The sequence below is a fragment of the Bubalus bubalis genome, chromosome 19 (genome assembly GCF_019923935.1).
Source record: "Bubalus bubalis isolate 160015118507 breed Murrah chromosome 19, NDDB_SH_1, whole genome shotgun sequence".
In the NCBI taxonomy this organism is placed as follows: Eukaryota; Metazoa; Chordata; class Mammalia; order Artiodactyla; family Bovidae; genus Bubalus; species Bubalus bubalis.
This window is the reverse complement of record NC_059175.1, coordinates 40,013,610-40,037,748: the sequence shown is the minus strand read 5'-3', so window position 1 is coordinate 40,037,748 and position 24,139 is coordinate 40,013,610. Positions and strand designations below refer to the sequence as shown.

General features: G+C 41.5%; 1 protein-coding gene across 3 annotated transcripts in view; it reads right to left on the bottom strand.

The window, feature by feature from the left end:
* Positions 1-24,139, bottom strand: part of ADAMTS12 (ADAM metallopeptidase with thrombospondin type 1 motif 12) — a 380,497-nt gene that overhangs the window by 53,620 nt on the left and 302,738 nt on the right. For all 3 annotated transcript variants that reach the window (XM_006071881.4, XM_044932579.2, XM_044932578.2), the window contains one exon: positions 15,359-15,569. In XM_006071881.4, coding sequence (XP_006071943.3) covers positions 15,359-15,569 — 211 coding nt within the window. The remainder of the gene's footprint in view (positions 1-15,358; positions 15,570-24,139) is intronic.

Genomic DNA, 24,139 nt, shown 5'->3' with positions numbered 1-24,139 from the left:
AGTTAATCAAAGATGGGGAGATACCCTGTCCAAAGAGATAGGGGAGTCCTGGAGCATGGTGTCGATATATGGATGTTGTGGCAAGCACCTTTCCCTAGTGGTCCTTCCAGGGCATGCAAAGCATGGATGGCTAGACTGCCTTTGAAGGAATCCTAACAGGACAGTCACTTCTCAGGATTCATGGTAAAGACCTCTTTGCAACCCTATGGACCACAGGTCACCAGGCTCCTCTGTCCATGGGATTCTCCAGGCAAGAATCCTGGATGGAGTGGGTTGCCATGCCCTCCTCCAGGGGATCTTCCCGACCCAGGGATAGAATCTCTTATATCTCCTGAATTGGCAGGTGGGTTCTTTACCACTAGCACCACCTGGGAAGCCCAAACCATACATAGTATGTAGTTGTGATCAATACATAACACTAGATTTCTCAATGTTTTTTTTAATCACATTTTTATCCAACTGCTCCATTTTTAGCTTTCTTTTTCAATGATAGGTTAAAGTATCTACCAAATAGTTGGTTCTCGAACATGGACTGTCCAGGAGTTTGTGTTGGCTGGTCCACATTTGTCTGTCTTACCTCTCTGACCCTAACATGGGTTTCTTGAAGATGGGGACTACATAACGTTTCCTGGATTTCAAAGGGCTTCACAGCCATTATTCTGTGTGATACCCTGTGAATATCAGCCTTGTGAGATCTATACAGCTGTGAGATTTTCAAGACCAGAATTATTATTCCATCTCTTACAAGAGAGGAAGCTGACACTCAGGAACCCGCTTGGAAGGTTGCAAGTCAGTGGAAGAGTAAAAATTGGATTAATTCCATGCCTCTCCCGATCCACCAAAAACAAACAAACAAACAAACAAAAAAACAACCTAGCACGGCATGGTGGACAAGCAATTTATCTACTGAACTCACTTATTAACTTGATCAAGCTTTTGATTTTTGAAAAGTTACCCAAAGGCATAAACTGTCTTTTATTCATAAGTGAACTCCAGGATACTTCTTAGGATACAATGATCACTTACTACATATTTATTAAGTGACTATTCTACCTGGAAAATAATCAGGAATGGGAATATTCTTCTCCCTGGGAGCTTATGCATTTTTCACTTTGAGTTTCTTGCCTTCTCAAATCCTACTTTCAAGTTCCTCTGTATTGGAAAATAAATTTCTCCTTAATTTTGTTCCAATCCAGCATAATCACTCACTGATATATTATAATTCTGTTGAAATCAGCATTTTTGAAAAGCAGGATATGCATGTGAGTACAGAAGACTGTGTTGCTCAGGGAATGTTTAACTGCAGAGTTGGGTCAACCAATAAAGCTGTAGTGCTTCTCAGGTGGCGCTAGTGGTAAAGGACCCACCTGCCAATTCAGGAGACATAAGAGATGCGGGTTCAATCCCTGGGTTGGGAAGATCTCCTGGAGGAGGGCATGGCAACCCACTTCAGTATCCTTGCCTGGGAAATCCCATGGACAGAGAGCCTGGGGGGCTACAGTCCATGGGGTTGCACAGAATCAGACACAACTGAAGCTGTGAGATTAACATGTCAACAAACACTTAAACAACCAGCTCAAAGACTGAACTTCCAAGTTTGTTTTGATATAATAGTATTAATCTTTGGACTTCCCTGGTAGCTCAGATGGTAAAGAATCTGCCTACAATGCAGGACACCTGGGGTTTGATCCCCGAGTCAGGAAGATCCTCTGGAGAAAGGAATGGCAACCTACTCCAGTATTCTTGCCTGGAAAATTCCATGGACACTGGAGCCTGGTGGGCTATATAGTTCATGGAGTTGCAAAAAGTCAGACATGACTGAGCAACTAACACTTTTATGCTTGGGGGAACAGTGCTTCATAGACCAAGAAATGCACACTTATTTCCAACTAAATGGAGACCACCAATAAAGCTCTTAAAACCCTGCAGTGAGGAAATGGTCTCTTCTAGCATCTTCTATGACTCACTTCACTTTAAAGCCTGGAAAGGGCAGGCTGTGGGTGTTTATTTTTCTGGCTTGCTACAATGTTTCTGCTTTTCTTGTGTATGAAGAGACTTTATGCTGCATTCATTTTAGTCATCCTGAGTCACTTCTCCACTTGCTACATTCTGACCTGAACACCCAGGGTTTTCAAATCTTCACTTTGTAAAACTGTATCAGTCTAAGTAAATAATCCTCTATGTATGCCTGAACATATTTCCAGGCTGGCTGCCTCAGACAGGCTCCAATTTGAAAACTGATTCATAAATTAGGACCCTTATAACCCTAATACTAAGCAGGTGTACCCTGCCTTGCATTTTCTTTCCGAGAAATGTCAGAGTAGACATAGCTAAAAGTAGGAAACTCTGATTTTGTTTTCTTCTCAGTTTGTATCCTTTTTTTGTTTGTTTGTTTGTTTTTTTTTTTGATTTGCAACATCTCTAATACCCACAGACTTTACAACTTTACAAGCATTTTTAAAAATTCAAAAGTATATGCGTGTGTGCCCATCACCCAATGATGAACTATGAAATTAAAAAGTTATAAAACCTGTAAGAAATAGCACCTGATATGCCATTATAAACTCCAGGCTTGATGTAGGGACTAAGCTCAGCTTCCTCATCTAGAAACTGAAAGTAATAATAACCTTTCAAGACTGACGATATGTATATAAGACAACAATCTTAACATAGTGCCTAATATATAGGAGACAAGTGGGAATTGGAAGGTATTATCACTGCTATAATAACGATGCTGATAATAATAATAGTAATGACAACAAAGGGCATGGGGTCCCCAATTTCTACTATCCTTCTGAAGCGCAGAGTGAGACACAGACCTATCTTGCAGGATGCTGTAAAGTGAGCAGCTGAAAAAGTAACTTGGTTGCAGCCACAAGTCTAGAAAATACTATGGAGACACATATTCCCATTGGTTTATTGCTGGATTTTTTTTTTTTTTTTTGGATTTGGGTTTCCTAGGGCTAATAGATATGTTTTTATTTCTAATTTTACAAATTATAAGTATTAAATAATCTTATTCACTATGAATTTGTTCAGCTTAGAAGAATAAAGCGGGAGTAAATAATTGCTATCTAGATGGCTGTTTAATTAAAACACATTAGATTTTGGTCTTTCAAAACAGAAGATTATTCTAGAACAGAAACACTAAAGTCGCAGCCCAGGAGGTAACTGTGGCCCACTGGCATGTATTCTTTGGTCTGCTCAACCTCAAAAGAAACAAGCAAATAACAAAATACAAATATCAAATTAGCAGGCAACATTTTAAAGTAAGAAGATTCCATATTAAAACTCCCGGGTTTTTAGCTTCTCTTGAAAAAGCAGATGATCTATAACTATGGGCCCCATTCCCAACTGGCAACTCAAAAACTTCATGAACAGATACCGGGTCTGGGGGAGTTTACATGTTTCTTTACCTACCATTCAAACCCATCCACTCTCCTCACCCAGTAGACATGGCATCTTTCAAATAATCGATGCTCGCCATTCCTTCGCACTGGGGCATATTACGTCCAGTGAGACAGTCAGTGTGAACTGTCTACTGTTATATGAGCCTAAAAACTCAGGTGCCTTTTCTCACAGTCGCAGCAGAGCAAGTGGTACTGTTTTATATTCAGCCCACACATTTCCCGGTACATCTTCCAACTGTGTTTATCTCCTTAGGAGCTGTCAAGCCCTTCAGATGAGATAAATGCAGGACACAGCGCCACACTTAGAACTCATCTCAATTGCTAGTTTCAGGATCCTCAAAACCAGTTTGTGCAATGACTACCTTACGCCCTTGCCTTATAATTTTGAATTTTGTACCAGGCAAACAGTTTGTCCATCTGTGAATGTCCTCCCTGGGAGTTATCTTGCCCTCACTTGCCATCTCTCTGAGATTAAGGCCTCTGGGAGGAGCCCACTGAGAAAGAAGTCCACTGCTAAATTAGTCAACTCTACCCACCGGAGGGGCACTGTTGGGGAGGGGCCTCCCAACGGGCTCAGAGCTGTCATGCTGAGTTTATTCAAAAACACAGCTGGGGTTTATCAGAGAGGCTGGGTTAAAGGGATGAGCAGGGAAACAACCAATACATAGTCTCAGGAAGTGATAAATGAATGATTGGTTGTTCAGTTGCTCAATCATGTCCAACTCTGTGACTCCATGCACTGCAGATGCGAGGCTTCCCTGTCCACTATCTCTTGGAGTTCTTTCAAACTCATGTCCATTGAGTCTGTGATGCCATCCAACCATCTCATCCTCTGTCCATCTCCTTGTCCTCCTGCCCTCATTCTTTCCCAGCATCAGTCTTTTCCAGGGAGTTGGCTGTTCCCATCAGGTGGCCAAAGTATTGGAGCTTCAGCATCACCATTAGTCCTTCCAATCTCATACTAAAATCATTTTGAAAGTAAGTGACCTATTTCAGGTTGAACCATGTCCCCTCCAAAAAAGATAAGAGTCTTAACTCCTGGTCCCCCGCTTCCCTTGTGCCTCAGAATGTGGTCTTATTTGGAGATGCTGTCTTTACAGAGGAAATCAAGGTAAAACGAGGTCACTAGGGTGGCCCTAATCCAGTATGACCATTGTCCTCATGAAAAGGGTAAATCTGGATGCAGAGACACACATATAGAGACAGCACCACATGAAGATGAAAGAGGAGATGATGGTGATGCATCTATAAGCCAAGAGACACCAAAGATTGTGAGCAAAGCATCAGAGGTCAGGAGAGAAGCGTGGAAAGTTTCTCTCTCACAGCCCTCATGTGTGCATGCATGCGAAGTTGCTTCAGTCACGTCTGACTCTGCGACCCCACGGACTGTAGCCCGCCAGGCTCCTCTGTCCACGGGATTTTCCAGGCAAGAACACTGGAGTGGGTTGCTGTGCCCTCCTCCAGGGGATCTTCCTGACCCAGGGATCAAACACACGTCTCCTATGTCTCCTGCATTGGTAGGTGGGTTCTTTACCACTAGTGCCACCTGGGAATCCTCAGGAGGAATCAACTCTGCGGACACCTTACTCTTAGACTTCCGGTTATTGTGAATGAAAGATGCTGCTCGTCCTGGCAGTAAACAAAGGATGCTGCAGTTGTCAAACCCAGCCAGCCCTGAGGGGACTCAAGAAGGGGAGGAGCAGGGCCCTGACCCAGATAGCTAAGGTGTACATCAGAGGCATGATTTCAGAGAGCCCAGACTCTTGCATCTCCTCATACATAGAAAAGTGCTAAATTCATTAATTTTAGATATCTGGTTCTCTTTAATTAATGCTAATCTTTAGATATGAGGCCTTATAGCTCAGGGGTTAGAGCACTGGTCTTAATAAACCAGGGTCATGAGTTCATATCTCGCTGGGGCCTGCTGAGTTCCAACTACCTGGTCTTTGTGGCAAAAACCTCAATGTCAATCCCAAGCTTCCTGTTTACCTCTCCCCTGCCTCTCCCTCTTAACGACCACAAGTTTGTTTTCTACTTCTGTGATTCTTTTCTCTTTTGTGCAACAGTGTAAGTCAACTATGCACGCTAAGTCACTTCAGTCATGTCTAACTCTTTGCGACCCTATGGACAGTAGTTCACCATGAGATTCTCCAGGCAAGAATACTGGATCTCCTCCAGGGGATCTTCCCCACCCAGGGATTGAATCCGCATCTCTTATGTCCTCTGTATTGGCAGGCGGGTTCTTTACCACAGGCGCCATCTGAGAAACCTCTATACTCTGGCTCCTCCCTTAACCTCTTTGGTACAGTCCCTCAGAGCTATCTGAGAGGTTGCATCTCAGGCTTAATGCCTCCCTTTTGTCCACCAAATAAAACCTAACTCTTGACTTTGAGGCTGTGCATTTTTGCAGTCAACATTACAAAACTGGTGAGACAGTACATTTCTATTGTTTAAGGTACCCGGTTTGCGGTGCTTTGTTAAGGCAGCTCGAGCAAGCAAATATACAGCACTGTGGAGAATCAATATGACCCCCAACTGGTTTTCTTCGAGTAGCTGTTCCAGACAAGGGTGCTTACATGTGTTCTCCAGGAAACCTGGCAAGCATGGGCTGCTGGCATCTGGGAAGAACTGAGATGCTGGCACTTGCAGAGGTGACATGCCAAAAGAGCAGGTGGTCAAGACTAAAGCATCAGGTGTCCAGTCTCACATGACTGTCTGGGACCTTGAATGAAACTGGGGAATACTGCGAGTAACTGACTCAGGCATGTCTTCTCACCTTCCATGTTGTCTCCCTGCAGTTTTCAGGAACCCCTGTGGCTCTTCACGTGAGTTTTGCATGCCTGTTTTCATTTAGCAACAGATAAGCCATGGGCATTTGCTGCAGTGCCTTCTGTTTGAAGAGCCAGGACAGCTTGATCATGAAACATTTAGTCTATCTGGTCACACGTGGAAGCCAAAACCCATGTGAACAGCTTTGCACTTAATAGATTCTCAGGAGCTGGCCTAATTAATTGTTGTATTCATTTGTTTGTGTGTTTTGGTCAGGCACAAAGAGAGTAGATTAAAGATCTCTGCAGACCCTGAGCATGTCTGCTTTTGAGGCTCTACCCTAAGGCCCATCCAATATATTAAAAACCATCTCTAGTCTCAAGTGACATATAATCTTCTTCTGTAAAAACAATTTGAAAAGCTTTTTATTCTTTTGCTTTTGAAAACATTTGGTGAGGACCACTCATTTAATTTATGAGTGGCTCTGATTTCTCTGTGATCATTACACATAGTCTGGAATGCCAGCAAAGTGAGAAAAGCCAGTCTACAAATTGTTTCCTAAACAGAATACATTTTTTATGAACACTGAGAGCTGACATGTTGTTACATTTTGCAGATGTTTGAGACTTGTATGCCAGAGTTCAGAGTAAAATGTTGCCAGCAGTTAAATCCTGGCTCCATTGCTTAAAGGCTGTGTGACTTTGGACAAGTTTCTAATTATCTCTATGCCTCTCTTTCTTTTCCAGTGAAATGGGGCTAATGAGGCCATGGTGTGCTCAGTCGTGTTCGACTCTGCGATCCTATGGGCTATAGCTCACCAGGCTCCTCTGTCCATGGGATTTTCCAGGCAAGAATACTGGAGTGGGTGGCCATTTCCTCCTCTAGGGGATCTTCCCGACCCAGGGATCAAACCTGCATCTCCTGGGTCTCCTGTATTGGTAAGTGGATTCTTTACCACTGAGCCACCTGGTAAGCCTGGTAATACCTACAAAGGTGTTTAATATACATACTAAATGCTTGATAATCATTTGTTTTTAATATGTAATTAAATATTGATTTCTGATTTTGCAGTGTCCTTTGCTTTATTGGAGCAACACAGTAGTTTTGTTTTTCAAACCCTTTTGTGGGTCCATGAAAACCTTGCAGGCACTAAGCCATGTGCCCCTGCATAAAAGGGCTCTGAGCTCAGAGAGGGAGTTAGATGAAGATGCAGGGGCCAACACACATTCCCCACTACATTGTAGAAGGATTCCCTTTTCTCCACACCCTCTCCAGCATTTATTATTTGTAGACCTTTTGATGGTGGCTATTCTGACCTGTGAGATGATACGTTATTGTAGTTTTGATTTGCATTTCTCTAATAATTAGTGATGTTGAGCATTTTTTCATATCTATATGTCTTCTTTGGAGAAATGTCTATTTAGATTTTCTGCCCACTTTTAAAAACTGGATTGTTTGTTTGTTTGTTTCTGCTATAAGAACTACTATATGACCCAGCAACCCCATTCCTTGGCTTATACCCAGAGAAAGCTGTAATTCAAAGAGATATATGCACCCTGGTGTTCACTGTAGCACCATTTACACTAGCCAGGACATGGAAGCCAGGGCATGTTCATTAACAGAGGAATGGGAAAAGAAGTTAGGGTACATATACACAGTGGAATATCATAAAAAAGAATGAGGGAATGCCATTTGCAGCAACATGGATGGATGTAGAGCTTGTCATACTGAGTGAAGTAAGTCAGAGAAAGACAAATATATATTGCTTATATATGGCATCTTAAAAACTGGGTACAAATAAACTTACAAAACAGAAATAGGGTCACAGATGTAGAAGACAAACATGGTTGCCAGGGGCAAGGGTTGAGAGGGGTAAATTGGAAGACTGGGATTGATATATAAACACTGCTGTGTATGTGTGTGTGCTTAGTTGTGTCTGACTCTGTGCGACCTATGGATTGTAGCCCACCAAGCTCCTCTGTCCATGGGCTTTTCCAGGCAAGAATACTGGAGTGCATTGCTATAGCACTGAGAACTCTACTCAGTACTCTGTAATGACCTATTTGAAAAAAGAATCTTAAAATGAGTTGATATATGTATATGTACAACTGATTCACTTTGCCAATACTGTAAATCAACTATACTCCAATAATTTTTTTTTTTTTTAAGAAAATGCAAGGGCCACAGATCCATTCTGTCAGGGAAGTTGGGTGTCACTGACTGGACAAGACTTGCAAAGTAAGAGTAATATGGAAAACAGACCCTTGTCTTCTTGCCTGATAATAAAGTTCCCATTTAGTGAATGCTCCAGTATTCTTGGGCTTCCCTGGTGGCTCAGCTGGTAAAGAATCCTCCTGCAGTGCAGGAGACCTGGGTTCGATCCCTGGGTTGGGACGATCCCCTGGAGAAGGGAAAGGCTAACTACTCCAGTATTCTGGCCTGGAGAATTCTATGGACCGTATAGTCCATGGGGTTGCAAAGAGTCGGACACGCCTGAGTGACTTTCACTTTCACTTTACTATTTGCTAGGCACTATGTGAAGGGCTCACATGGATTATCACCAAACTTTATGATAATCCTGTCTTTCTAAATGAGCAAAGGTTGAGAGAGGCTTAACACTAGCTCAGTTAGAGCTTGCCAAGGCTGGAAAACCTAGGAAAATTACTATCCCAGGAAATCTATTAGTCTAACTGCTGGGAGAAATATGGGAATTAATGAACTAAAATCAAACTCATAGAGTTCAAGAATTAAATGAGATATTTAAATAGAGTGGAAAGCAGCCAACAAAAGATGGATGACATTCTTACTATTTTCATCTATTCACTTTACTAAAAAATGATTATAGGTATAGAGCTTATTATGTGCCAGGTATTCTTCTTATGAGAATTTTAGGAATATTAGCTCATTTCATCCTCATAACTTCCCTGGAGTCTAAGCACTGCTGTTATCCTCATTTTAGAGATGGAGGAAACAAGTCACAGGAAAATAAAAGTAACCACAGGGGGATTAAATTCACACATCTGTTAAGTGGCAAAGCCAGGATTTGGACCTGGTAGAGGTGCAGGGTGCAGGCTCTTCACCACTAGACTGGCCACCTCTCAAAAGGCATGTCACTGAAGTGGGGTATCTAGTGGGAGCCACAGAAACTTTGATACTTATCTTCGTTTACAACAGAGTCCCCCTTCTGGACCCTCCAAGCCCAGAAAGTAGGCTGGGCAAAACCAGAATAAGATTCTTGATTCCTGAGATTGGGGGTGGGAGTCTGGTGTCTAGAATATGAATTTAAAGGGGAAGGGGCTGGTCACAGGGAACAGGAAAGCGGTCTTTGGGGGCAGCCACTGACTCTCCCTGGGAAGGGAGAGACCTCCTCCTTCTGACATCTCCTGGGTCAGGGAGGAGTGGTCCAGCCTGGCACAGATAAGCCCACCCTCCTCTCAGTGGTCTCTTCACAGGAAGGGCATCTCATGGATTTGCCTCTTCTTCTCCTTACCTTGGTCATCCCAGGGAGGACCATTCTACAGGTTTCTAAAAGCGTCACAGTTGATCTCAAGACAAAATCCAGACCATAAATACTACGTGTAGCAGGAGTCACTATATCATCTTTTTTTCTTTTCCTATTCCTATTTTATGGCCCTTTATTTGAAAAGTAAGTACATATTTTTCTTAATCAGTTGGGTGCAATTGTAGGAAAAATTGCTCCTTTCTTGATTTTAGCTTTTCTAAGTTTATTGGCTGACTTCTTTTTTAAGGACTTCCCTGGTGGCTCAGATGGTTAAACGTCTGCCTACAATGCAGGAGATCTGGGTTCAATCTCTGGGTTGGGAAGATCTCCTGGAGAAGAAAATGGCAACCCACTCCAGTATTCCTTCCCGGAGAATCCCATGGATGGAGGAGCCTGATAGGCTACAGTCCATGGGGTCGCAAAGAGTCCGATACGACTGAGCGACTTCACTTTCACTTTCTTTTGTAAACACTGTATTGTCTCTTAAAACATTTCCCAGTACAGAATGTCAAAGACATTCATGCTTCAGCAAAGCTCATTAGAGGGCTAATATGTACAGACAGTAGCAAGACAGCAGAGGGGGGGGGGAAAAGGAAGATCCCACTCAATGAATATTCTGATGCTGATTTAACTAAAAGCACCTCTCCTGACAACGCCTCTAAATGAAGGCAGCAGCTCAGCCTCTCAGTGCACCTGGACACTGGATTCCACGTCTGCCATCACTACACTATGCAGTGGCCTCTATTCAGGACAACAGACTCCAGCACTTGTCACTTGGTGCCAACATTTCAGTCCCTTGTTGTCCAGTGAGGCACATCGTTTTGCTCCCCAGAAACAGAAACACAATGAAAAGGACTCCTCAGCCAAATATGTAATTGTGGTCCCTTGAAAAGGCATGAAGATTCTGGCAATTAGTAAATTCTACATGACAAGAATTATTAACTGCTTTGGATGCAGCCAACACACTTTTGGTAAACAGTTTTAATGGACCAGTCACAATACTGCATTCGGCCTTATTTTGACAACACTGTAATTTACAGCAATCAAGGTTGGCAGTGGACTAATAGGTCAGGCCAGCCACAGGCTGTGATTATAGATTCCCAGGAACAGCAGGGAAATACTCTGGCCTGTTATTGATGTGTTCACATGAATCAGTGCAATACCAGCAACAGGCCTGGATTAGGCTGTAGATGTTTTCTTTGCATGTACACCTTTGTCTTTCTTTTTTGGGGGTCCTTGCTCTCCCATTTGATTAGCAGTTATTACCATAAAGGAACTATATCTTTTTTTATTTCCACCCAGCTGCTCCTGAGAGTACTATGTACAGAATTAGAAGCTAAATAAGGGCCTCTCAGGGGGTGCAAATGGCAAAGTGGTGCAGGAGACATAAAGATGCAGGTTCAATCCCTGGATCAGGAAGATCCCCTGGAGGAGGGCATGGCGACCCACTCAGTAGTCTTGCTTTGAGAATCCTATCGATAGAGGAGCCTGGCAGGCTACAGTCCATAGTGTCACAGAGCTGGACATGACTGAAGTGACTTTTCATGCATGCATGCAGAAGCAAAATAAACCTATTGTGACTTTGAGCTAATGAAATAGTTTTGGAAATACAGTTATCAAAATGGTTGTATTCAAATGAGAGTTTTCTGCTTTCCAATAGTTATCTTCAGATATGGTACCTTTGCTTATATAAAATTTTGAATTTTTTTTTAATAATCATATATTGTCAAATGAACAGTTTTGATATCTGCAGCTGGTCAAGAAAATTCTGCATAGAAACTAAGTGGATCATAGGATCCACTAGGATCATTCATTCTCAGTGGGGGCAATGAAGACTGGTTCAGAGGTGGAGTGAGTCAGAAAACCTCACCCTCTTTATAAAGCACAGATATATACATAGTACATAAATAAATATATAGTATATCTGTCCTATGATTATGTATTATATAATTCTTTCATATGAAACGTTCAGAAAGGCAGATCTCTGGAAATACAAAGTGGATTAATGATTGTCTAGGGATGGGGAATGAAGGTAGGGACCTGGGATGATGATTAATGCATGCAGGGTTTATTTAGGAGTTGATGAAAACATTCTTAAATTACTGTGGTAGTGACTGTATAACTCTGCAATTATACTAAAGGTCATTTGTTTGTACACTTTCAATGGGTGAATTTTATGATATGTGAATTATATCTCAATACACACACACACACCCACACACACACACACACACACAAACCACTTCCCTCCTTGAAAATGAAGTCATGATGGAGGAAGACAATTAGGAAAGAGCCTCTAAAAAGGCACTTAAGGAGCCATTTCCTTCTCCAGGGGATCTTTCTGACCCAGGGATCGAACCCAGGTCTTCTGCATTGCAGGCAGATTCTTTACTGTCTGAGCCACCAGGGAAGCCCATTGGGGAAAAAAAAAAGAGAAACACTGCCTTGGATCAAAAAAGTGAATTTCATCTTAAATATCTGTATTCCAGTTCAAACATCCATGATGAGAATTCATTCTCAATTACCCTGAAAAGTTCCTGGGTTAATCCTACCCAAGTCAGGCAATATCCTCTGGGCCTCATCTCTACCAGTAGGTAGAGTCTAGAATTAGTTTTGCTGTCCAGAACCTGGTCTCTAAGAGCAGTGGGGCTGAGAAAAGATTTTAGAAGAGGCACATCTTATGGGAATCAGGAATCATGGCTGCCCTGCAGAAGTCATATTAGAAACAGTCTCCTAAAAACTAAGTTGCTTGAAACTGCTAGAAGATCCTTGAGTCTAACTCAGTGCTGCAGGGTAAGTTCTCAAGGAGACAGACTCTGAGGTCTTTAGCTAGCATGGCTTTTATTAGGAAGTACTCTGGAAATCAACTCCAGTCAGAAAGAGGGGAAGGAAACAGGATACAGCCTAGGGGAGATGGTGCCATGATGCAGGCCTGATAACAGGTTTAGCCAGGCTCAAGAGAAGCTCTGGTACTGGGATAGCCCTTCAGAGTTGTACCAACAGCTGAATATAAGCCCTTTATTTCTGAAAATGTGTCTGGGTGGTAAATCATAGCATTCTCCCAACTCAGGTCCCTGACTTCAGACTATACTACAAAGCTACAGTCATCAAAACAGTATGGTACTGGCACAAAACCACAAGTATAGATCAATGGAACCGAACAGAATGTCCAGAGATAAACCCATGCACCTGTGGTCACTTAATCTATGACAAAGGAGGCAAGAATATACAATGGAGAAAAGATAGTCTCTTCAATAAGTAGGGCTGGGAAAACTAGACAGCTACCTGTGAAATAATGAAATTAGAACACTCCCTAATACCATACACAAAAATAAACTCAAAATGGATTAAAGACCCAAAAGTAAGGCCAGATACTATAAAACTCTCAGAGAAAAATATAGGCGGAATACTTTCTGACATAAATCACAGCAAGATCTTTTTTGATCCACCTCCTAGAGTAATGAAAATAAAAACAAAAATAAACAAATGAGATCTAATTAAACTTAAAAACTTTCACACAGCAAAAGAAACCTTAAACAAAATAAAAAGGCAATCTTCAGAATGGGAGAACATATTTGCAAATGAAGCAACTGACAAGGGATTAATTTCCAAAATATACAAACAACTCATGCATCTCAATATAAAAAAAAAGAAACAAACAAACCCAATCTAAAAACCTAAATAAATGTTTATCCAAAGAAGACATACAGATGGCCAAAAAACACATGAAAAGATGCTCAACATCACTAATTATTAGAGAAACATGAATCAAAACCTCAATGAGGTATTACCTCACACAGGTTAGAATGGCCACCATCTAAAAACCTATAAAGAATAAATGCTGGAGAAGGTGTAGAGAAAAGGGAACTCTTTTTACAGTGTTAGTGGGAATGTAAATTGGTGGATAAACACCAATTTTAAACAAATAATAACAAACAGCTACTATGGAGAACAGTATAGAAATTCCTTAAAAAACTAAAAATAGAACTGTACAACCCAGCAATTCCATTCTTAGGCATATATCCAGATAAAACCAGAATGCAAGAGGGTGCATGCACCCCGACGTTCACTGCAGCACTAGTTATACTAGTTATACTAGTTACACTAGTTACACTAGCTGGGACATGGAAGCAACCTAGACGTCCATCAGCAGAGGAATAAAGAAGAGATGGCACATATACACAATGGAATATTACTCAGCCACAAAAAAGGAATGAAATAATGCCATCTGCAGAGCTGTGGATTGACCTGAAGATTGTCCTGCAGAGTGAAGTAAGTCAGAAAGAGAGAAACAGATATCATGTGGTATCGCTTGTATGTGGGTCTACAAACATGATACAGATGAATTTATTTGCAAAGCAGAAACAGAGTCACAGATGTGGAAAACAAACTTATGATTACCAAGGGGGAAGTGGGGTGGGATGAATTAGGAGATTGGGATTGACATGTACACTACTATGCATAAAATAGATAACTAATGAGGACCTACTGTATAACATAGGGAACTCTACTCAGTGCTCTGTGGGGACCTAAATGAGAAGGAAATCTAAAAAAGAGTGAATATATGTAGACATATACCTAATTCACTTTTCTGCACAGCTGAATTCTTCTTTAGATAGTACTTTATAAGCTATGAAAAGCCATAGCATTACTTATAATCAAGAATCACTTTAAACACAAAGGTCTTATCCAAGTGGATCAGATTACTCCTTTATCCACCAGACTTAATTCTAATCAACTTCCTGTGGTTTTCTCCTGAATCAAATATTTTCCATTTCTCTGACAGTGAGTCTAAGAGGAATTCTAAGATACTGTGGTCAATAGTAGCATTATTATGGCAACCATGTGGCTTCCCAAGGAAACTCATAAGAAGTCAACAACCATCAATATATTCTGGCCTGTTGGTTTTACAGTCATTTATTTTCTAGTCATTCTTTAGGTCACTGACTGAAATACACATAGGGAAGCAGAGCAAGGCCCCTGGAGACACCAGCACCCTTGGAGAAGGCAGAGGTCTACTTCTACTACAGACTCTGGTAGCAAAAGTCCTGACAGTTCTAGGTCCCCTGGTGACCCAAAGAAAATTAAAGCCTGGAAGTATTTCATGATCTCCTAGCCTATGGATTTCTAGTCATACTAGAATCAGATCAGATTAACTGTGGGGAAACGCAACACTATTTCAATTTATGTGACTAATAGTACACGTCCCAAACCTTCATCAGGTCTGAATAGATAGATGGTTTGAGAGGCTTCTCCAAGTAGCAAGCACATTGTCTATCATTCCAGTTAAAGTGACTCTCCTTTAGTTTTAGTCTGAAACCTAAGTTCCAGTAAATGTTTGGCAAGCCAGCTTTTGGGGTAGGTGGGAGAGCCTTGATTTGTTCCCAATGGTTTAACAACGGGCCAGCAAAAAATCCTGAAGATTTTTCAATTAGCTGTCGTGAGCCTGAGTATGTAAGATCCAGGTCATTCCAGGTAGGTAGGTATCTGACCAGATGAGAGGAAGATCTTGTAAAAATGGAAAACAGGTGAGATAGGATACTGGGAGGTGGGAAATGCAGAAAACAGGCCACTGTGCACCTCACCCCGTCACTTTGGATTGGTTAATGAGGAGGATGGGTGAGAGGGCTGATGAAGCACGAATAACCCCGGTGTCCCTTTTAACCCCTGGGCTCACCTCACTCCAGTTGCCCACCGTCCAGTCTGATGGACATAGGATGTCTCTGTTGCAGGACACGAAGGTCTTGGGCTTCAGCAGATGCTGGCAGTCTTGAGAGGGGAGAGCCTGCTCATCCGAGCCCATGGTCTGGATGCACAGCACCGTTCGCTTCTTCTCTCCATGGGGCCCACATGTTGTAGAACATGCTTCCCACTCCCCTGCCCACCACCTGCAGACACACATGGACATGTGAGAAAAGATCAGCCCGAGTCAATACACATGCACTTTCAACCACTGGATAGAAATCCAGAGCAGAAACGCTGATTACAGAGTTGGGAGGTCCCTGAAGGTGTTTCAGCCCAGTAGAGGGCGCTCTGCAGACAGGGCCATGGCTGCTGCTGCTACTGCTGCTAAGTCGCTTCAGTCGTGTCTGACTCTGTGCGACCCCATAGACGACAGCCCACCAGGCTCCCCCGTCCCTGGGATTCTCCAGGCAAGAACACTGGAGTGGGTTGCCATTTCCTTCTCCAATGCATGAAAGGGAAAAGTGAAAGGGAAGTCGCTCAGTCGCGTCCGACTCTTAGCTTGTTCAATCACAGCTATGGAACTCCGCAGAACACTTGACGTGAGTAGATGATAAGTAAGCATGTCTTTAAATGAAAAAACGACCCTCCCACCAAATCCTCTCTCTTCTCAGACAAAAAAATTGAGGTCCTGTTTTCTATTGTGAAACCTCAAGCAAGTTTAAGCCTTACTCTCCACATCTGTTGAATGGATGTAACAATATTGACTTTAGATGAGTGTCATTCATGTACTGAAATACCAATTTATGTACAGTGCATAGTACAGAGCCTGACATTATACAAGCTCAACCATTTGTAATTGTAATTATTGTTTTAACTGCTGCTATTGACTAAAAGAACCCAATTAGAATCTAAGTCTCCTGGCTCCTAACTGAATATTTTTATGTTTCAATATAATGCACTTAATTAATTTTCAGTTATGTATAAGATGATCAGTCAGGGGTATTGTCATCACTCTCTCCCTCCTCCATCTCCTTCAGTCGACCTGTGAATATTCTCACTGGTCGCTTTAAAAGAAAGAAGTAGGAAAAGAAGAAATGTATTAAATAAGATAATCTCTTGTTTTTTGTCAGCTGTTCTTGATAAGTTGAATAGTTGAAACTGTTTGCTAAATTAATATTCTGGATTCTCTAGGGAAAAAGGAAGATGTGTGATTTTCATCTACCTGCTATCATGGTTGATTGCCTCAAGGTTCTAGGATGTGGAGCCCTATGGTTACACTAAAGTCACTTTTAAAAGTGCCAAGGAATCCTCTTGAGAGCCATCTCTTTTCCTCCTTCTTCATCATTGTCCAAATCTTCCTCAATATCAAATACAGAATAGGGGTCTTGACCCAGTGCACTTTGGGTCCACCATTGCTTAGATGTGTAGTCTGCTTATTCATCCCTCCATGCAGGAATAAAATAGAATATTTGTTTTTCATGGGAAAACAGTACAACATGTGAATTCCTTTATTCTTGACTTTAAGGAAATCTTCTGACCTTGAGATAGTATCAAATTTTGAAGTAGGTTAAACTGTGTACTACTACTTATGTCTACAAAATATTAGTTTATTTGAGTAGAACTTCTTTGATTCTCATACTTTTAATCTCTGGTTAAATATACTAGAAGAAAGCTTTTCCTCAATTCTATTATGTTCTTCAGTTAATAAGTAATTAAGATTACTTGGCAATGGCAACCCACTCCAGTACTCTTGCCTGGAAAATCCCATGAACAGAGGAGCCTGGAAGGCTGCAGTCCATGACGTCGCTGAGGGTCGGACACAACTGAGCGACTTCACTTTCACTTTTCACTTTCAAGCATTGGAGAAGGAAATGGCAACCCACTCCAGTGTTCTTGCCTGGAGAATCCCAGGGACAGGGGAGCCTGGTGGGCTGCCGTCTATGGGGTCACACAGAGTCGGACACGACTGAAGTGACTTAGCAGCAGCAGCATTTAGTCCCTGGTATTTAACATCTGGCCATCTTGTGTAGATAAAGAGCTAATATTGGGACCATATGATATGACACCAAATAAATGCCCTCTGTGTTAATCTAATTACTCTGTTCTACCTCTGACATTTCTATGTGAGGCCAGACACACTATCAAATAAATCAAATGCCATTCTGGAAGGGCCTCAATGTGAGCTGACTGAAAGTCCAATTTATCTAACTACTTACTACAAGGCTTTCAGCTATGTTACTAAAAGGTGATAATAGACTTTCTTGTTTCTCTTTCTGAAGCTGCCTTCACAGACTCCTGGGGACATCTTGCATATGTTTGCTCCTAGTTTAAGGTGAAATCCACCCTTTATTTCCCTGAAAAGGTCTTCCAGGCCCAAGACTCAGGAGCTATTGCCAAACTGTTCTCTGTTGTCCAGCTTATTCGTTCTGGTGTCTGCCATAATCCCACCTCTTTGAGGAGATTTATTAAAGAATCTTGTTTTGTATTTATATTTATAGGAGATTTATAACAGAAGACTGTTTACATGCTCGAGTGATAGCTGAGAAGCACAGTATAACATTCTAAGAACTCAGTAGGACAAAAGGCCCAGACCACACATTTATTCACCACCCCCTGCAAGGCAACCTTTCTCGTTTAATCAGCATAAAATCAACAACAATCTAATCCAACTTTTTCCATTTTTGCTATTAATTTTTTTCTTGCCAGAATTTCCATCATCTGTCACACCTAAAGTACAAGTGGATAACTGATCAGGCATTGTCTCATACTGTTTTGTTTTTTTTTAATTGTCTCTATAATTAGTCAATCTGAACATTCCAGGTACTAGGTAAAAGTCCTAAGGACCTGGCCTATATCAGTGATTCTCACTGTATCATCACTTGGGGATCTTTAAAAAAGTATCACCTATCAGTTCAGGCCCCCTTGCTATATTGGATTGCCAGAATCTCTTGAGGTTAGGTCAAAGGCATCAGTGTTAAGAATTCTTTGATGACTTTCATATGGAGTCAGGATTAAAAACCACTGGTGTTACGATGGGCTCCCCAGGTGGCATTAGTGGTAAAGAACCTGCCTGCCAATGTGAGAGACATGGGTTTGATCCCTGGATTGGAGAGATCCCCTGGAGGAGGGCATGGCAGCCCACTCCAGTATTCTTGCCTGGAGAATCCCACAGACAGAGGAGTGTGGCAGGCTACAGTCCATAGGGTTGCACAGAGTTGGGCATGACTGACGTGACTTAGCACACATGCATGGTGTTATGACATCAGATAAATGAATTTGATTGTTTATCTTGCAATTTTTTCTATAAAGAATGGACTCTGTAGATTTAGTATGCTATTAGGACAAAGATTAGTACAAAGATAGTAGTTATAAAAATTGACATTTTAAAGGAAATTTCTATTCTAAGCAAGAGTTTTAAAAAATTTCAGATTAAGACTTATAGTTTTCTGAGTAATGAGGATTAGAAAGAGTTTAATTTTGTATTTTACTGGCTTATTGGTAGTCAGAACTTCCTGAGCAAGCGCTGGTATGGGTGTAGGTGGAAGATACAGATTCTTCTGTTTGAAGGATGTCCAAAGTACAGTAAGCTTTTCCAAGGTAACTATAAGCTCTTTGAGGGTCTTGAAACACACACACACACATATTTCTATATATTACATAATTCATACTAAAATTACAGTATGCTTCACTGATCTTTTTAACAGAGTAGCCACATTCTCACTGTATCCTATTCATCCCCTGATTTTCTCTGGTTTTCTTGTTATTCCCCACTCGCACCATGCTCATTCCTCTCCCCACTCTCATGGACTTTCCCAGTCTTAATGACCCCTTTCTTGTCATTTATGCCTTTGAACTGTGGTGCTGGAGAAGACTCTTGAGAGTCCCTTGGACAGCAAGGAGATCAAGCCAGTCAATCTTAAAGGAAATCAACCCTGAATATTCACTGGAAGGACTGATGCTGAAACTGAAGCTCCAAGACTTTGGCCCATCTGATGTGAAGAGCTGACTCATTGGAAAAGGCCATGAAGCTGGGAAAGATTGAAGGCAGGAGGAGAAGGGGACAACAGAGGATGAGATGGTTGGATGGCATCACTGACTCAATGGACATGAGTTTGAGCAAACTCTGGGAGTTGGTGATGGACAGGGAAGCCTGGCGTGCTGCAGTCCATGGGGGTCACTCAGAGTTGGACATGACTGAGTCACTGAACAATAACAGATTGGTGTTATTCTCCATTCTCACCCAATGGAGATTCCCACAGCCACCTCCCCAGGGGACATTTGGGAATGTTTGAAGGCATTTTTGGTTGTCACAAATGAGAGGAGAGGTGTACTCTTGGCATCTAGTGGATAGCGAACAAGGATGCTGAGAAATATTCTACAAGACATAGGACAGCCCCCACAGCAAAGAATCATCCAGCCCAAAATGGCTCTAGTTCTCAGGCTGAGAAACCTGGATTTAAATCATGAAGCATTCCTTTTGCATGAAAACCTACATACAGCTGCCAGGCTGGAAAGACCTGTTACAGGAGTTTATGGAGCATTTAAACATACAGAGCACCATCACAACTGGAGCCTGGCAGAAGCTTGCTTTCCTGTAAACCAAAGTGCAGAGAGAAGTCAGAGAGAGAAGAGACTCAAATGACCTCTTTCTGGAGTCAGATACGCTTCCAATTCCAAAGAATTTCTTTCTTGACAGGCTACTCCATCCTGGAGTGTGCCATGCAAACTTTCAGTCTGGAAGCCATTGATGATATAACACAGATTTCTTACATTAAGATTAACAGAAGCTTTTTATTAAATCTTTTTTAAAAATCTATCTTAAGTATCCATTTGGGAAAGAACACAGAAGGTCCAAATTGGGTATAGAAACAAATTATTACTGAAGGACAATAATCCAGAAATAAAAAGATTAAATCTTGCATATGAAACCATTTTATGAGCAGAAATGACAGCCCTGAACAATGGTATGAAGTTTTCAGACAGCATGAAAATTAGGTGACAGGGGAAGATGTTACAACTTGAAATTCATATCTAAGGAAACTACTGGACTAGTCTTCCAAAGACAAATAATATTAAGATAGCCATCGACATTTATTAGTCTTTAAAAAAGCAAGTTAACTTAATTTCCTTTCTTTAATCCCCTTGTGAGTTTGCAGGCATGATTTAGCTTTGAAGTTAGTTTCTGCTTGTTAATAACTTTTTCATTGTGTTTTAATGTGTGAGAAATATTTTAAACTTGGATTTCTGACTTCAGCACCGAAACGTGCTCATCCTGAGATCCTGGGCAGCAGCACAGTGTATGAGCACCAGCACAGAACACTCAGTAGCTTCATCCAGGTTCAAATCTAGACTCTACCACTTCGGCTAAGTGATTTGGGAAGAATCTGAGGACTTTAGTGTCCTCATCTGTGCAAAGGCATAAAAGTATCTACCAATCAGAGTTGCTAACATGAATAAATCACTTGGCAACATGGAAAAGGCTTGAAGTAGAGTGGGTTCTCAATTCAGAAATCATACTCCTTGGTATTTATCTAAAGGAGCTGAAAACTTTTTGTTCACACAAAACCCCACATAGGGATGTTTACGGTAGCTTTATTCATAATTCCCAAAACTTGGATGCAGCCAAGATGTCCTTTAGAAGGTGAACTGATAAACTGTGGCCCATCCAGATAATGGAATAATATTCACACAGAAAAGAAATGAGCTATCAAGCCATGAAAAGACATGGAGAAACCTTAAATGTGTATTATTAAGTGAAAGAAGGCAATCTGAAAAGGTTATATACTGTATGATTCCCACTATCTGAAATTCTGGAAAAGACAAAACTATAAAGGTGGTAAAAAGGCCAGTGGTTGCCAAAGGAAAGAAGGATTTTTAGATAGTGAAAATACTCTGCATGGTAACATAACAATGGGTAATGTCATTATATATTTGCCAAAACCCATGGAATGTATGTACATCACCAAGAGTGAGAACCCTATGCTAAAGTACGGACTTTGGGAAATTATGATATGTCAGTGTAGGTTTATCAATAAATAAGTAAATAAAGTATAAGAGAAAAGTAAAACAGTAGGTTCTGAAAATTGTGAGTAACCTCTACCTCATTACCATCTGGGAATAATATCTACCCTCTACCTCCTGACTTTATCATGAATCTTTTGGGAAGCTGAAACACAATAATAAATAAGAAGGACTTCTATAAATTATCCATTATGTTGGAATATTTCATGAAATTCTATTTAACTTATCATATGCTACTTTAGTGGAGTAGGAAACAGCAACCCATTCCAGTATTCCTTTTTTAAAAAATTTATTTACTAACTTAATTTATTTTAATTGGAGGATAATTACTTTACAATATTGTGATGGTTTTTGCTTGCCTGGATAATTTCATGGACAGAGGAGCCTGGCAGGCTACAGTCCATGGCGTTGCAAAGAGCTGGACATGACTGAGCATACAACACATGCTACTTTAGAATGCATTTTCAGAAACTGTACCTGTTATGTGCTGTATCTACTTAACATCTTCAGGAGTCAAAATCTCTGACCTTAGAGAGTCTTACCTATTTCAACAAAATGAACTGCATAATAGAAGCACTATAGGTGAATTGCTAGTTGTTACTTTTGAGAAAGACTTTAGTCCTGAGGCATTAAATAAACCAATACAGATACAGCAAAAGGAATGTGAAAAAAAAAATATATATATAATATGAAGACAAATAAAGGTTAAAAAAGAACTTTCAATAAAGTTAGCTGGTGTTAAGTCATTTCAGTCATGTCTGACTCTGTGCAACCCCACAGATGGCAGCCCACTGGGCTCCCCTGTCCCTGGGATCCTCCAGGCAAGAAAACTGGAGTGGGTTACCATTTCCCTTCTCCAATGCATGTATGCGTGCTAAGTCGCTTCAGTCGTGTCCGACTCTGTGCGACCTTATGGACAGCAGCCAACCAGGCTCCTCTGTCTATGGGATTCTCTAGGCAAGAACACTGGAGTGGGTTGCCATTTCCTTCTCCTACAAAGTTAGCTATCTGAGGTCAAGAGATCAGTCCTGAGTGTTCTTTGGAAGGACTGATGCTAAAGCTGAAACTCCAGTACTTTGGCCACCTCATGCAAAGAGTTGACTCATTGGAAAAGACTCTGATGCTGGGAGGGACTGGGGGCAGGAGGAGAAGGGGACGACAGAGGATGAGATGGCTGGATGGCATCACCAACTCAATGGACGTGAGTTTGAGTGAACTCCAGGAGTTGGTGATGGACAGGGAGGCCTGGTGTGCTGCAATTCATGGGGTTGCAAAGAGTTGGACATGACTGAGCAACTGAACTGAACTGAACCCATCCCAATACAGGTATCATAAATTTTAAACATAAATGTATGTATGCATCTAAGTATGTGTGTGTGACCTTGGGTATAAAAACAAAACCAAAGGCAGACATTCTACTTTCAAGTTAAAAAAATGCTACTGGGATCTTTAATATCCCTCTCCAAAGGCTGTGCTTTAGCTTGAGGTCTGAACTGGGTAAATTCAGGCTTGATCTGCTACTTTTAGGATCTTTAAGGACCACAAGCTGGAGCCCAGGCATTAATCATGTACAGAAATTCAAGAAACTCAGACCTTGGGAAATGGATATCAGAGGGAAATTAAAACAAAAAAAAATGCTACTAAATGATAACAATTTAAAAAGAGTTGTCAAATTGCATATGCTTTGTTCTTCTTTAAGTATGACCTTCAAATTGTTTGGATGGAATTGGAGGAAATTATGTTTCCAACACAACAGCAGAAATTGGGCATAAGATGTATTGTTTTCCCCCCTTGAAGTGCAATGATGTACAGTGGCAGAAGCAGCAGCTACAAAAATGATCATCAGCTCCCCAAGAAAACCTGAGCACTGGATGTCACATTTGTACTGAATGGGACAGCACTGTGACTGCCCTGTAGCCTATTACCTATTTGTGGCCATCAACACTTCCATTCTAGATGGTGATACCAGAGGTTCACTACTGATTTTGTGACAGGAGGCTGTGGAATCGGTCCACTTAAAAATTTTGTACTGAATCTTTTTGCATCAGTGTACTCAGCTTAGGAAGCATTCCAGAGGAAAGCCCAAAATATCATTTACCTTGGAGCTTTCCAGGCGGCGCTAGTGGTAAAAAGAATCTGCCTGCCAGTGCAGGACACTAGATGTAAGAGATTTGGGTTTGATTCCTGGGTCAGGAAGATCCCCTAGAGGAGGGCATGGCAACCCACTCCAGTATTTTTTGCCTGGAGAAGCCCATGGACAGAGGAGCCTGGCGGACTACAGTCCACAGGGTTGCAAAGAGTCAGACATGACTGAAGCTACTTAGCATGCACATCATTTACCTTGTTCTAACAATGCTGCTCTTAGAAATGCAAGCTAAAGCGATGTCAATTAACCACAGAGCTCCAAAGAGGACAGGGGCCATGGACAGTGATCAGGTCCCAGGGCAAAGAATCCAGATGCTTGACTGTGGTCCCAGCCCTGACAAGAGCTTTGTCTTGCTGCTGTACATGTCTCATATAGCTCTCCTGGCTGTAAGCTTCCTTAGGAAGTGACATATTTGTGCTATTCCAAAAAATCCTGAGAAAGCTCGAGTTACTTATTTTCCAAGCTTTGGTGCTTCTATGACTTGGTGAAGAGATTGCCTCTCCTCTCCCTTGCTTTTACGTTGTGTGTGCACGTGTGTGCTCAGTTGTGTCCGACTCTTTGTGACCCATAGACTGCAGCAGACCAGGCTCCTCTGTCCACGGAATT